This window comes from Scardinius erythrophthalmus (assembly GCF_964197995.2).
Source record: "Scardinius erythrophthalmus genome assembly, chromosome: 25".
Classification (NCBI taxonomy): Eukaryota; Metazoa; Chordata; class Actinopteri; order Cypriniformes; family Leuciscidae; genus Scardinius; species Scardinius erythrophthalmus.
Window position 1 is genome coordinate 23535752 of NC_138245.1, and position 15771 is coordinate 23551522.

Sequence of the window (15771 nt, forward strand, 5' to 3'; positions counted from 1 at the left end):
ATATGTGCAGTTTCAAGAAACAAAATATGTAATTATAATAATAAATTATTTTGGTGATACATAGGGCTGGGCGATATGACCAAAATCTTATATCACGATATGAGTTGTTTTATTTCACGAGAATGATATTTATCACAGTATAATTATTTTTGCTTAAAATAAAGTTATGATATAAAAAAATTATACCACTGAAATTCCATAAATGTCATCACCAATTTCAAAAAACTAATACCAGCCTAACATAATTTGTTTTTAAAAAGCTCACTGAAGCTCTAAAAAGCTCACTGAATATGAGTTAAGTCAGTGAAAAAAATCTGAACAAAGGGCCTCATTCATGAAACGTATGTAAATATATGAGTAAATTTTGTACAGTATGTTAACGAATTCCAATAATTTGTAAATAAGGGTGTGCATGCACGCTCGTTCAAAATTAGCATAGTCTTCGCCTACGAATGACAACTACGTAAATTACATGTCCAGGACTGCTATGGAATCTTCTGGACTATCTTCTCAGGTTTGGCTCCAGTATTTTGCATGAATGCAAATGAGACAAACTGGCCATATGCCTAAAACGTTCAATTAATGTGTGTCCGCCAAAGCACTTATAACCAGCTAAAAAAATAACAGATGCTCTTCTGAAAACAGCCAGCGTGTCAATGATAGACAGAACCCTGCAGAAGCCAAACAGTTGATGGGCCCTACTGACTTCCATAGTATTACGTACATACTAAATTTAAAATATTTTTTATAGAAATAAATACATATACATGCACCTGTTGGCTGCTAAGCCCATCTGGCATTGGTCCCAGTTGTGCAGGTGGGTGTTTTGCTTCTGATACCATTACATCCAGATACCCTGTATCATCCTCAGTGTCATCTGTCAGGATACACACACAAAAAAACATTCAAACATATATCCCTGCGAAGCTAAGAATACAAATTCACCTATTATTTCAACTCAGAAGAGATGCTCAAACAGAAAAAAAGAACATACAAACTTAGTAAGGAACAGGGTGTTCTAAGCCACATCCCAAGCATTCTTTCACTCAACGGTTACAAAAGAAAACCCTCCTGCATTCAATGTTGCACCTTTTCCCAAAGGCTTAAAATCTTCACACAAGTTTTTGCAGGCTCTCTAAATGATAAAAGAAATTATAACAGAACCTCCAAATCAAAGGTTTAGCACTATACTCAGTGTGGTATGTCGTTTAAAGTGGTGTTTCAATAGGCATCACACCAGTCTCCACTTCCAAATAGTAATTTTCCCATTGTGCAGAAGGGCATTATGGGGACCAATCCCAGCCAATTTTCCTGTCCATCAAATGTCCTAATCAGCTCATATGCCTACCATTTTATATCAAAGACCCGTCTGATTTTTAATACTTTGCTGCTTCATGACAAATATATCACATCATTTTGTTTTTCAGGCTCTACCTCCATGAGTCAATTCTCTACTTAAAAGCAGAATATAAGAGAGCATTCCATCAACCTTTTCTATCGCATCTGACTCTGTGGCTGTCAGATCATATGCCATCTCTAAAGACGTCTAACTTAATTCAATGAACAGACCCGTTTCTTTGAGGGAGAACAAAATGCATTAGAAATGTATAATTGCCTCTTTCCTGAATGGGATTCTATCAAAGGAAAAGTGGACAGGATGAGTGCCTGAAAGAAGATAAACTCTCAAAAATATTCTTAGATTACCTGAGTGGTCCTTTTTATGTAGGAATGAAACTCTCCTCATCACAGCGATTTTAGTCTTCTCCAGGCCATCTTTCGTTCCGCTACGTGCCGCCCGCATCAGCTGATGGACCTGCAAAGGGACCAGAGGGGAACAGAAAATCACAGGCAGTCCAGCTGGCGTTTCTCTATAACCAGTGACGTTGTACACCCTTATAGAAAAAGGTTGACCATCTCAAGCCCTCGAGCGTAAACAGCCATGCTTGGGTTTGCCTGCCATTAGTGAGGCACCAGTTCAGTGCAGCATGGCGGCAGTTGGGTGTGTGCTTAAGGGTCTGCTTCAATGGCCACAAGCCACAAGATCCTAAGTGTGTGAGAGAACATCAAGCAACAGAGATATTTTTACATTTGAAAAAAGGAGGCAGACAGCCCATCTTCGAAAGCAGGTCATTAATGGAGAGCATGTGGAAATGGCTTGCTTAAACCCCATGAGAGATGTTTACTTTATATATACACACAAGTGTGCCCATATCCCACCCTCATACAAATTAAATTAGAGATTAGAAGCTGAATCAAAAAATGTTATTATAGTGGAAGCGATTTAGTGGTTTGTTTACAACAGAATAAAAGAAAGTGAGAATGATACAGAGAGGGACTTTCAATGCAAAAGTGATACAATAAGTGCCTTGGAAAGTGGACTTGTGATAGATATGTGACTGTTAAAGTGGTAAGTAGAAACACACTACTTTGGGGTTAGTAGATTTTTCACACATGCACACCAAGGCTGCATTTTTTTTATCAAAAATAAAGTAAAAGCAGAAGAATTGTGGAATATTATTGCAATTTAAAATATAATATATAATTTTCTATTTAAATATATTTTTTAATATAATTTATTCCTGTGATGGCCAAGCTGAATTTTGAGCATCATTACTCCAGTCTTGTGTCACTTAATCCTTCAGAAATCATTCTAATATTCTGATTTGGTGCTCAAAAACATCTCTTACTATAAATGTTAAAAACAGTTGTGCTGCTAAACATTTTAGTGGAAACCGCGCTACATTTTTTCCCCCAGATTCTTTGATGAACAGAAACTTGAAAAGAACAGCATTTTTTTATGTTATAATTTTTTTTTTTACTTTTGTGTCTTTAGTGTCACATTTGATTGGTTTGAAGGCCCCGACATACTCACTTCCAAAGTTATTTTTCGTTTGTCGCTTAGGGGTAAAAAGAAATTTGAAATACGTGAGCAGAGGTAGCCTATACTGTTGCCTATCCTGACGCCGCCCACAATGCTGAGAGGGCATCTTTTAGATAACAAAATAAAGCTCACAACAAAAATGACAGCGATGAGAAAACAGTAGTTAAGAGCTCTTGCACAAGCTCTCTTTCAATTAGAATTACAACATTTTCTACTATAAAGCGGCTCTCCAGTGCGTTCATGATAGTTCAAGGGTGTTTACCAACTAGAGCGAAATTTTCCGGAAAGTTCGCATTGGCAAGCTGTTTTGAACCCCCGAAATGAACACAAAACGAACTTCGTTTTGGCCCGATTTTGCTCGAAATGACGTCACACTAGTTCACTCTTCAACTGAAGTATATCGGGGCCTTGATGAATGGAAGCTTGTTTCCACCACTGAATAAAAAATTTAAAAAAGGTAATTGCAACTTTTTATCTCACAATTTATTTTATCGCAATTGCGAGTTTATATCTCGCAATTCTGACTTTATAACTCGCAATAACGACTTTACATCTCACAATATAAATAAAGCTAAATAGTCAAAATTATATTTTTTTATTGTATTATTCTGTGGCGGAAACATGCTTCCAAAATGCATCTTTGCTGAAAAAGGTATCAATTTATTTATAAAAACCCCAAATGTTTGCATGGTATTGTATATATACTGTAAATCAATCTATTATTTGTCATTTTATATTTCAATAGTAAAATATATTATATTAAATTATATTACAATTTGTTTTTTAAATGTCATTTTTTTTAAATATAAATACACAATGTAGACAACACCTATCTGCACGACTTGAATTCATATGAAAAAACTCTTATCAAGTGCAGTGAACATCTACAGGTATTTCCAGCTGTGTTTGTAGAGATCGGTGAACACTCTATACAGACCCTGTGATTTAAAACACAGATAAAAAAGAGAGACAGAAAAGCAAGACAGGGACAGACAACTCAAATGAAGAATGAAGACTTGCCCTGCTGAAAAAGAGACTAGCTGTGCTTTGGATGCTGGTCCTAAGCATTGGAGGCTGGGATGTCACAGTGCCACTGCAACCAGGCTTTTTTAATACATTTGTCTAGTGAACAGTATGGCTGTGTTGGTCAATTCATACTAGTCTTTTCAGCAGGGAAAAGTGAGAAAAAGAAGATGTAATCTTGAACACAGGTGACTGTGATCGCCTCTATTGACAGCTCTGAACTAGTACACCCCCCTGAAGCCCATTCTTCCCCTCACGTGCTTGAGTGTACCTGATGTCTTCCCCCCAGTCTCATGGCTAGCTCCTGTTTGGTCCTGGTGTAACGTTCTCTCAGTCGTCGCACATCGGGGGAGAGCTACGGATATCGTCACGGCAACAACACAGGCCATGGGTGACAGCGCATTAACATGGTAACATGGGGAAGAGGAAGGAACGAAGGGGTAAGCATAAAGGTGAAGGAAACTAAGGGATGAGGGCAAGGCAAAATCAGGATCAACCACAAAAGCATATGCAAGATGACTAGCACAAGAGACGTGGCTTAAATTTTAAGTCAAAGCAGCATGGGATAGGCAGAGGAAGATGCAATTATGACAGCATGTACACCCTCGCTAATGCGAATCTCAGACAAGCACCTCCTTATTTCCAAAACAAAGCCACAGGCTGTGTCCAGCAGAAAGGTAGGAAGTCATCTTGTCCTAATCCAATGTTTGTGAAACATCCTGTCAAATAAGATGCCTTCGTCTGATCTGTTTTCCAAGGATGCATCTATAATGCATTCACTGCTTCTGATATTCCTGAATCCTTTGAGTGCAGTTTCGCGATTAGTGGAAAGAATCAATATCATGTCTGATGGAAAATTTTCGAAAAGCATTAGAAAAATTTCAGAGGAATATAATTTTTTTTTTAAATAAGTTATACCATTCAAAAGTTGGGGGTTGGTAAGATTTTGTAGTGTAATGCTTTGTGTACATAAGAAATAAGGTAATAAAATGCCTTGTTTCTTATGCACACCAAAGAAAAAAAATGAAATATTATTACAATTTAAGATAACTATTTTCTATGTTAATATATTTTAAAATGTAATTTATTCATGTGATGGTAAAGATGAATTTGCAGCAGCCATTACATTAGACTTCATTCATGACTTCAGTGTCACATGATCCTTCAGAAATCATTCTAATATGCCGATTTACTGCTCAGGAAACATACCTTTTATTATTATTAATGTTGAAAACAGTTATGCTGCATTATATTTTGTGGAAACTGTGTGGAGAATATAGGTATATATATATTATTATTTTATAATTTATTTATTTATTTATTCATAATTAAATTTAACAGCATGTATTTGAAATACAAATCCTTTATAACAATGTAAAAGTATACTGTTACTTTTGATCAATTAAATGCATCCTTGCTAAATAAAAACTTTTTTTTAAAAGAAAACCTTTTGAACGATATTGTATATTCATAAATATTTTATAACTACAGACAAATAGGCAATTGCATTCATTCAACATTTTGTCTGTTATTATTTTTTCTGAAATAATCGCAAAGACTCATTTCCAATTATTCCATGCTGTTGTGAAGTCAGTTGTTGCTTGTTTGTCCTTCTGAGTTAGTTTTATTCTTAACAAGCCCACTATAAAAACTTTTGACACCTTTCGAAAGAAAGCCATTCCATTCCAATTATAAAAGCACTGAAAAAAGCAGGGGGAACAACTGGTTAAACTGAGCTCAAATCACTGTGGTATTAGACTCAGCAATCTAATTCTTGCTTATCGCGAGGCTTCTGGCAGCAGGAATCTTATGGAGCCTAATTCGGCGGAGGTAAAGGTGAGTCTGGCCATGGGAAATTGGTTTCTGAGGGATTGCCGCCTGGGCAAAGTGTTTTCCATACCAGTGTGACCTCATGAACGTGTAAGGGCAGATAACACAGTGCACACAGAATTCAAATTTGCAGCAATATAGAGCAGTGTAAAAGTGTGTCAGTCACGCCCCTGCTCCAGTAGCGATTAGGCAAGTGCTGGCCAACACTGCGCTCTTGTGGTGGCAAAGCAAACCTTCACCATCGAAGTAACACAAGAACCTGCATCTCAAATAAATTATCAAAACACATACCAATCAATCAGCCTGCAACCTTGGGGGGTTTAAATCTTTTTAAGGACCGTTGTGGTTTATCATTATGAGGAATGTGGAAATGTGTCTGAAGATAAATCAGATGTTTGAAAGGATGTAATTATTGCAGTTGTGGGGAATCTATTAACACACACGCACCTTGCTACGGGTTGGCGCCCTCTCAGAGTCGGACTGCTCATCATAGCTTTCAAACTCACTTGAGCTCCAGCCATTTTTGGGCCCTTGCAAGCCCTCCTCTTTCTGAACGTCCTCATAGATCAAGTCAGCTGACACACAAAGCAATGCAGGTTTCAGTACAGTCCTGTTAATACTGTAGGTCTTCTGACAATGACATGCAAAGAAACATCTACCTAACATAACACATAAAAATCACACATATGCTAGAAGGGTGTTTCTTCAACTATGGGCACTTTTGGCCCATGTGGACTTTGTGAAATTGTTTTTTAACCTTGTCATATAGCAAATGTCATTTCCACCATATCTCAAATGATACATTATGTTTAACATTGTGTTAAACATTATTTTCTTTTTTTCTTTGTCAAATATCTCATTTTATTTCAAGCATGATATATTAACTGATAATTTTTGGTTCTGATGGAAATGGCGACATCTGTTGGTTGTAATTTGTGTAAAAACAGATATAAATGATTTTAAATGGTTTATCATCATTTGTAAATGTATATTTTATGACGAATTTTCATATTCTAAGACCGTTTGTCAGGATCTGAAAGAGTAAAACTATAAAATGTATTTGAACAGTAGAAAGATAAAATATAAAATTATAGTAAAAAGATTCCAAAACAGTTTTATATCAAAAAGAGGAAAAATCTTAAATGTGAATCTGTTATTTTAACCAACCTGCATAAAATTGCTTGCCTTGAAGTTGAAGAAACACCCACACACGCAACATTAAAACACTGGAACTGAGAGATCTACATGTATACGCTGAAAGACAGACACAAACACATGACTGACCTTCTCCTGAGGACAAATCTTCACAGGGTACATCATCATAGATCACCTCCAGACCAGCCGTCTGGTGTTCAGACTCACCAGAGACATCACCTGTGAAGAAAAAAAAAGAAAAAAATAAGCAATAGTCTGTGACGTTGCTATATCAGAGTGAAACGGGACTTGATGTTGATTAGAGATTACTAGGGCACATGAATTAAATAATAATATTAATAATAATAATAATAACATGCACAGATAAAACCTTAATAATAAATACTGCAATACTCCATAAAAAAAGAATAGTCAATTTTGATTTCATGGTGACTTTAAGAAAATGGAAGCTTAAAGTCTGTGAGTGCATTTGTTTGTGTGTTTTTTTGTATATGCTTAAGATTTTTTATGGACACTCCCTTGACAGAAAATACAGAACAGAGCATCAAAAACAAAAAAATCTGTGTTAAGCAACAAACATATGCTCATATGATTACTTCTTGTGAGTTTTATGCAATTTCTGTGCTACTTCTGTGATCACCTTTACACTGTATTCCCAAACTGTAGTGCTCCAGTCAACATCAATCAAAACAAGTCAACAAAACTGAACTTGGCAGGCCACATTGATTTTTTCTTTTAAAAGATTATTTGCCCAGAAAAAAATATTTTTAAACTTACCCAAAGCACTGTTTTCAATTGATCAGACATGAGGTGAACTATGAAGAAAACCTGAACTAAAGCCAGGTCAAACAGCAGAAAGCTGACGCAATGCCGATAGTTTGGTTTCACTATAGTGTTCCAAATAAGAGGTTTATCTTTATAGTTTATAGCATTATTTGGGAGAGATTCTTTTTATAGAATCTTTTTATAGAATAATAGCTCTGTTGTTCATTTTAACCTCTAATATATTAGAGGTTAAAATGAACAACAGAGCTATTATATTCAACTACTATTTATTTTCAGATATATAATATTTGCACTCAAATAAAAGCTTAAATGTTTGTATACAACTCAGTTACACACATAAGGTAGTTTTCATAAGCAATTGTCTTCATGGCAAATTTATTCAAACATACTACATATATAATTAACAGTAAATAAGCTACTCTCTAAAGCTAACTAACAAACGGATGACTTTCTGAAGTAAAGTTAAATGCAACATAAGTGATATTGTTCACAAACTGTTTTATTGACATATTTCCGTAGTTGAAACACTGACTGAGCGAATACATGAGACATGATGATACTAGAGCCCGACCGATATATCGGCAGGCCGATATTATCGGCCGATATTAGGCATTTTCAAAACTATCGGTATCGGCATTTATAACGGCCGATAAATTAATATTTCAAAAATAAAATAAAAACGGACAAAACACCCTTCAACCATGTTATGAGGGTTGCCGTTGTATAGTTTGTCCACCAGAGGGCACTCTACACCGTCCCTGTTGGCAACACTCGTGTATAACGTGCCACACATTCAGCAACCTGCTGATCCAGCCCGAGTCGGGCAGAGAGAACCGCGAGTGAGATCAGCGGTGAAGTGTGTTCATGGTGAGTTGGTCACGACTCACGAGACATACATTGCTTGAATAACAATTAAAAGAACATCCCTATCAGTTCTCTTAACTCAAATAAGGATGACAAATTTCGTGACTCATGTCCAGTTTTGCTGCGGTTAAATAAGCCGAGAGTGAAGCGGAACAACGCGACGTAGGCTATATTCACATAAAATGTTAACACTGCAGTTCACAAAAGTTCATAATGTGCATGTGCTTTAATGCTTTGTCGGTTAAACATTTAATTTTAAATACTGATGCGCTGTTCTAACGTGTGCGTTTCTCAGCGCGTACATGTGAAGCTCACATGCACTAAAAGCCTTTCTACCAGCGCCTTTCTACAAGTTATCTTTCGAGTATTATTGTGCTAATACTGTTAAATACACACAAGATTTACATAAACAATGTCGGTTGTCCGCTTGTCAAATGCGTGTACATTAGACGTGTCGTGCTCAGCTCTTTAACAGACAGTATCAATTGTAAACACATTGCCGCTTGTCCTTAAAGGGATAGTTCACCCAATAATAAAAATGATCTCATTATTTACAGGCACTCTAATGTTGTTCCAACTGTATTAATTTCCTTCTAATATTTTTCTAATATTAATAGTTTGAAGAATGTGGGTAACCAAACAGTAGCTGGTCCCCATTGACTTCCAAAGGAGAAAAATATACTATGGAAGTCATTGGGGTACATCAACTGTTTGGTTACCCACATTCATCCAAATAACTTATTTTCAACAGAAGAAAATTTGAATTTGAATTTGTTGTCAATTTGAATGTGAAATTGTTGTTTTTGTTCAAAGGACTAAACGTTTAGTCTTAAAAAAAATCTTAAGTTTGTATTTTTATACATTTTATTTATCAGAACTTTAATATATTTTGATGTTCCTCTGTTCTGTTGTGACAATACAAGAAACAAGTTTCTTTTTAAAATGCATTATCATATTATTTTAGTTAAAACTCATAAATAACTACAAATAACTAATGTTAGGGAAATTTGTTAATGTTTTGTTGCGCGTTTCTGAAAAAAAATATATATATATCGTCCGATATATCGGAATATCGGATTTTAAAACCAACAAATATTTGTACCGGTATCAGCCTTCAAAGTCCTTTATCAGTCGGGCTCTAGTACCCATCAAAAGTTTGTACACACCAATTGTAAAGTGTGTCCAAACTTACTGTACTATAATACACACATAAATAATATTGCTACTGTATTATAATATACACATAAATAATATCGGCCGATATATCGGTATCTGGCTTTTTTTTATCGGTATCGGCATCGGCGCCCAAAAATCCATATCGGTCGGGCTCTAGATGATACGGATTTCGGTAGGCTACTGTATCTTTCAACTTACCTTCTGATATTCATGCATGTTTTTCTAGATATAATTTTTATCAAAGTGGAGGAATAGCCTCGCGCTCCGCGCTGCTGCTTGAACTTCAGGCGCTACAGCGATCTGTCACGTCACATTTAAGAGCGTCAAAAACGCCATTTATGTTTGAATTTCGTGATAAAATGGACAGAATTTGAGAGATGACACTTTGTTTCTTTTTAGAAGTAACAAAGCACAAATCTATTTGCGATTATTGGATGAAAGGCGCCCTACAAAAAAAAAAAAAAAAAAAAATGTTTAGTAGCTAGGCCCATAGCTATATATGATGTCTATGGCTAGGCCTATAGGGACAAACTGCAGATGGCAACCTTGGCTGGAACTACGGGTGATTCATAGGGTCAAATAGAGCCTGCTTTTATGTAGCTGTTTTTCGATGTTGTCATTAACTTGCCCTAACTAACTCAACATGAGAGATTTTCTTCACACACAGTGTGAGTTGCAGTCGGTCGTATTTTACCGCACCCTTTTGATTGACAGGATATAATCGGCACTGCTGTTTTTAAACAATCAATTGCTTTTATCGATGAAAATAATTGCTTTTGTCTGCCGATTATCGGTACATCTCTAATTTTCTGGTTTTGTTCAAGGTAATTAAAGCAACAGATTTTCAATAACGGAAGAATATGTAACAGTATGGTATTTGGGGTAAAAAGCACCCCTGCTGTTGGGGCAAAAGGCACAGTATTTAACATGATAAAAATAGCTGGCTGACTTCATTCAGATGGTAGCCTATACTGTATATTAAGTTGGGTATCCACTTTAGAAATATTCACCAAATTTATAATTAAACCATAATATAAACATTAAAAAAACATTTATTAATTATATCATATAATAAAATGTAATATTGTTACTACTCTAAAGCTATAATAATTTATTATGGGATCTCATTCAATGCTTTCAGAATCTTTACTTTTTAAAGTAATTTAGTTTTTAATAAACATTTTAATGACAGTATATTTATTGAACAAAAATTAATTATTTTATTTATCAAAATAAACCGAAAATAGTACAAACTTTGCTAAAGTGATTGTTTTGAACAAGTATTAACTTTATTACATTATTACAAACTACATTATTTAAAACATATTATTTTAGCTGAAGTACTTTGTGCCTTTTGCTCCATGCTGGTGAGCCCTTTACCCCGCATGTGAGGTAAAAAGGCCCACCTTCTAAATTTATAAGATTTTTAAACAAACAATCCACTTTTATGATTTATTTTAACACAAAATCTGTTGCTCCGTCAATGTTCAATAAAAACATATTTTTCTGCAACCAACCATATGGGAGTATTGAAAACACATAATTCTTAAGGGGTGCCTTAAGCCCCATTGTACCCTACTTAATATAAACGCTATTGCTGTAATACATTTGATTTTTGTCTCTTACCTTCGGCATTTTGTGCTGGGCTGTGTCTGCTATTCTCTGTTTCTGTGTTAGTTTTAATAGAGCATGTTTCCCTCTCGGTCTTCTTCACCGCAGTGCAAGTCTGGTCTTCCTCTTCATTTAAGTCCTCTGGTGCAGCAGAGTCTGTGAAAGCTTGATCTCTGGAACATTCCCCAAAAATAGAGCCATATTATTGCTGACCTCAAGATCACTGATACTGAGATCAGCTGAGATCAGCTCTAGCCTAAGACTGGGTGGTGGGTGGTAGGAGAAGGGAAAGTGTTCAGATGCCATCAGCCTCGTCAGTATTACAAAAGGCACTTTTTTTCCCATTATGAATGCTACAGTGTTTTGTGTAGAGTGAAAATGGAAATGTGGTAGATTATTCAAAGTGTAAGTAGAGAGTAGGATAACCAGTGCAAAGAGTTATTTTATATAGAATTTAATTAAATTTAAATAAATGTTTGTTATTTAAAGCTAGTATTGCTTATTGTCAACTTCATTTAACTCATATTTTATATGAGCTGTGCTACTGTATATGAAAAGGGGCATATATTATTTATAAGGTTTACCAAAACAGGAAAGAATATGATGAAAAATCATTCTGTTCATGGAATAATGCTTTCATGCTTCAAAATGTTACAGTGCTTCATTGAAATGTATTTCAGCATACAATCTCCACAGTCTACTCCAGGTTTTTTTGTTTTGTTTTTTTGTGCTTTTAAGAGTAATCGTCTATTGCCTCCAATGACACGTCATCACACGTTTATATCAATTCACACCACCTTTTACTTATTTCAAGAGCAGTGATGCACTTCGCATGATGCAATAAGGTAAACATGCCAAATGCAAAATATAAATGAGCTCACCTTCTTTAGTCCTATATCTTCCCCTAATGTTAATTCTTTGTAATAACAGTCTATGTAGACAACATCCCCCAAGACTTGGAAAAAAAATGTCTCTCTTCCTTAATCTTACAACTAATTATAATGAAATAATGACAAAATGTCCATACCAAGCAATTACACAATGTATCCATGGAAGTAGGCCTACAATTATTTTAACATTAGTACATTACTTTTTCCTTTACGAACTTCCTGAACAGAAAATTGCTTGAGCACAAAACAACCAAGCTTTTCTTAATTATAACAGGCAACAGAACCAACCTATAGTATGTAACTAATGTAAACTATACATTTACATCTCAAAATCTTTTAGCCATTTCCTTCCATCCTCTAGTAAGTAGGTATCTGGACCCTCTAGTTCCTCAATTCCAACGGGGTTGGAAACTTTGCAGTGTCCCTTCGGCACATGAAAGGTCTTGCACACCCCCACCCTGTCCCCCTTTTTCAGAATAACCTGTTGTGCACTACGTTTTGTGTCAGTGTAGTGATTCATCTGCGATTTCTTATGAACAACTCGCTTGCGAACAGCCGCTGGCCGGAGAGCTGACTGGAGAATGAAGGGTAGCATTCAGTTTTGTCCACATCTTCTGCCAATGGAGCAATTCAAAGGGTGAAACTCCCGTGGTGGCACGTGGAGTAGAACGTTAAACTTGGAGAAAGTCAGTAACAGTACGCTTCCATGGCTTAGACTGTACTATAGCTGACTGTACGCAGTCCTTAATAACCCTGTTAAAAGCGTTCTATGGCACCATTCGCCACTGGATGATACACAGCGTTGCGGACTGGAGTAATGTCTCTTTCTCGCAGAAAAGTCATGAATGCAAGTGAATTGTGGCCCATTATGCATAACCAACTCTACCAGGTAACCATGGTGACTAAAGACGCTGTTGAGAAAGTCAATCACAACCTGTGATTGGTTGGTCACAATCACAAACAATGTAAAAGGCAACTTCCAGCCATCCAGCATACTTAGAGTCCCAATATGTGTCAAATGGGCCAACAATGTCCATCCCCATTTTACTCCATGGTGCATCTGGGAAAGGTACCAGTGGTATCAGGGGTGGTAACAGTCTGAACAGATTTATCCAACTTTTGACACAACTCGCACAAGGATACCTGAGTCTGGATAACTTTATCCATTCCAGGGAACCAGTACGATTCCCTGGTGACTATGGCTATTACTGTTACATTTAATTATTGGTCAAATGGTATTTTCACCTGCTTACAACCAGGGTTAGGTGCTTCTGTGCTATTCGCTATTCGCCAATCATTTCCCTCTGAATTCAGGGTTAAATTAGGGATAGATTCAGGGGTATAGATAGGGGGTGCTTCTCATTTCTTATTTGTGCATCCTCGTTTCCTTTCCTCGAGTCTCAGCTCCACCCCTTTAGGATGCGAGGGAAGGCTGCTAGTGTAGCTGGGTGAGGTATAGCCCCGGTACGATTGGCTGGTGTCACTAAAGCCTGTGAACCAATCGGTGTTTTTACTACATTATGATTGGTCAGTATTATGTAAGTTCGATGAACCTATTGGAGCCTTATGCCGAGTTCAGACTGCATGATTTTAGCCCCGATTTTGGCTCGCCGACAGGTTTTGAGAAATCGCCGACAAATGCCCGAAATCACAGGCAATCACGCAGTGTGAATGAGCAAAGACGCGATCTGAGAGAATCACCGACGAGTCGCCGACGCCCGTGAGATATTTGGCATGCTAAATATCTGGACCTGTCGGCGATTCAAAATCCTGCTGTGTGAAAAGTGTTCTGACTGAAAACTACATCGGCGATGACCGACAGCCAATGAGAGAGTAAGATACAGAGCAGCGGGGAGTTCGGGGAGGAGTTATAGACCACAATATCAGTATTTTAATAGATATATTTACAATTATATCAAACAGAAACAAAGCACAAACATTTGCTTGACCAGCAGCACATTGCAACATTATTTATTTACCCCAAACTCTCTTTGCAGAACACACAGTCCTTGCTCCCCTTGTCTTCCCAGCCATTTCCTCACGCATAATGTTTTTCTTTTTCTCCTTTTCGCTGCAAATCAGTGCACAGACAATTTGGATCGCAAGCTTCTTGCAGGCTATCATTTTTAATAACAATTTCAAACTCGCGCGAGAACTGCGGTCTTATGCACGCGGGATTTTGCGTTATTTCCTTATCACTTCTCGCGTGTGTTTGGTTGCAAAACGTAGTTTGCGGGCCAGACAGGAGTTGTCAGCGATTCTTCCTCCTGAAAGTCATGCAGTGTGAAACCTCCTGTCGCCGATGCATCATGCAGTGTGAACACACCAGCAACTGAATGTTACCCTGGATAGTCATGCAGTGTGAAAAGAACAGTGACCCGACTCTTTTGAAAATCGTGCAGTCTGAACTCGGCATAAGAGTATAAAAAAGGGAAGTGTTTGGTTGCTTAGGATGCATCATCCTTTGGACTGCTCCTTTTTGTTGATGTTCAGCATTGGAAATGACGGATGGCAGTTTGAGTATCCTTCCATTAGCTGTGCACTAAGCTTTCAGGTTATGCCAAGTTCACAGTGAACGATTTTAAGACTTTCGCTCGCCGACAGGTTTTGGGAGATCGCCAACAAATGCCTGAAATCATAGGCAAATCTGTGCTCATTCACGCGAGTGACAATCACACACTGTGTATTATCAAAGATGCGATCTGAGACAATCGCTGACGAGTCGCTGACCAGCAGCAACAGCAGCACATTGCAAAATTATTTATTTACCTTTTTACTCTCTTTGCAGAACACATGCTTGCTCCCCGCGTCTCCCCAACCATTTCCTCCTGCATAATCTTTTTGTTTTTCTCCTTTTCGCTGCAAATCAGCGCAGAGGCAATTTAGATCGCAAGCTTCTTGCGGGCTATCATTTATTCTCGCGCGAGAACTTGCGTTATTTCCTTATCACTTCTCGCGTGTGTTTGATTGTGAAACATAGACAGACAGAATGCAGTGTGAAACCTGTCACCAATCCATCGTGCACGGCAGCAACTGAATGTTACCAGATAGTCACACAGTGTGAAAAGAACAGTGACCTGACTGCTTTGAAAATCGTGGAGTGTGAACTCGGCATTAGACTCCCTGTGTCAAAAAGGACTTTTGTCCATTATGGAGAGGCTTACTAACTTGCGTATTTTTAGTCATGAGCATGTAAGTAGCTGTAACCATGTGTGGCGAGTGACCATGTGTATTTTAGAAGTATAGGTACGTATGATGGGAGTTTGTTTGTTTTTAGGGATGCACCGATTGATCGGCTGGTGACCGGAATTGGCCGATTTTCACGTGATCGGCCGTGACCGGCGACCGGCCGGTCAGTCTGACAAATGCCGATTTTATGCCGGTCAAATGCACTCGGGCGCCGCATGATTAACATAACGCAACATCAGAATCACACGTGCACACGGAACACACATGTAGGAAACCTCGTGAATTACGTCCGTTCAGACCGCAAGTGCGTATTTTTTTTTCAGCGTGCATGTTAATCGATGAGTGCTTTCACAACGGAAGCGGGAG

General features: G+C 37.4%; 1 protein-coding gene across 1 annotated transcript in view; it reads right to left on the reverse strand.

Annotated features, from left to right (window-relative positions):
- Positions 1–15771, reverse strand: part of arhgef10la (Rho guanine nucleotide exchange factor (GEF) 10-like a) — a 120363-nt gene that overhangs the window by 87082 nt on the left and 17510 nt on the right. Inside the window, exons 4-9 of the mRNA XM_081357683.1 lie at positions 11342–11499; positions 7019–7108; positions 6182–6309; positions 4176–4259; positions 1705–1813; positions 774–877 (exon numbers count right to left, since the gene is read on the reverse strand). Of these exons, the coding sequence (XP_081213809.1) occupies positions 774–877; positions 1705–1813; positions 4176–4259; positions 6182–6309; positions 7019–7108; positions 11342–11499 (673 nt within the window). The remainder of the gene's footprint in view (positions 1–773; positions 878–1704; positions 1814–4175; positions 4260–6181; positions 6310–7018; positions 7109–11341; positions 11500–15771) is intronic.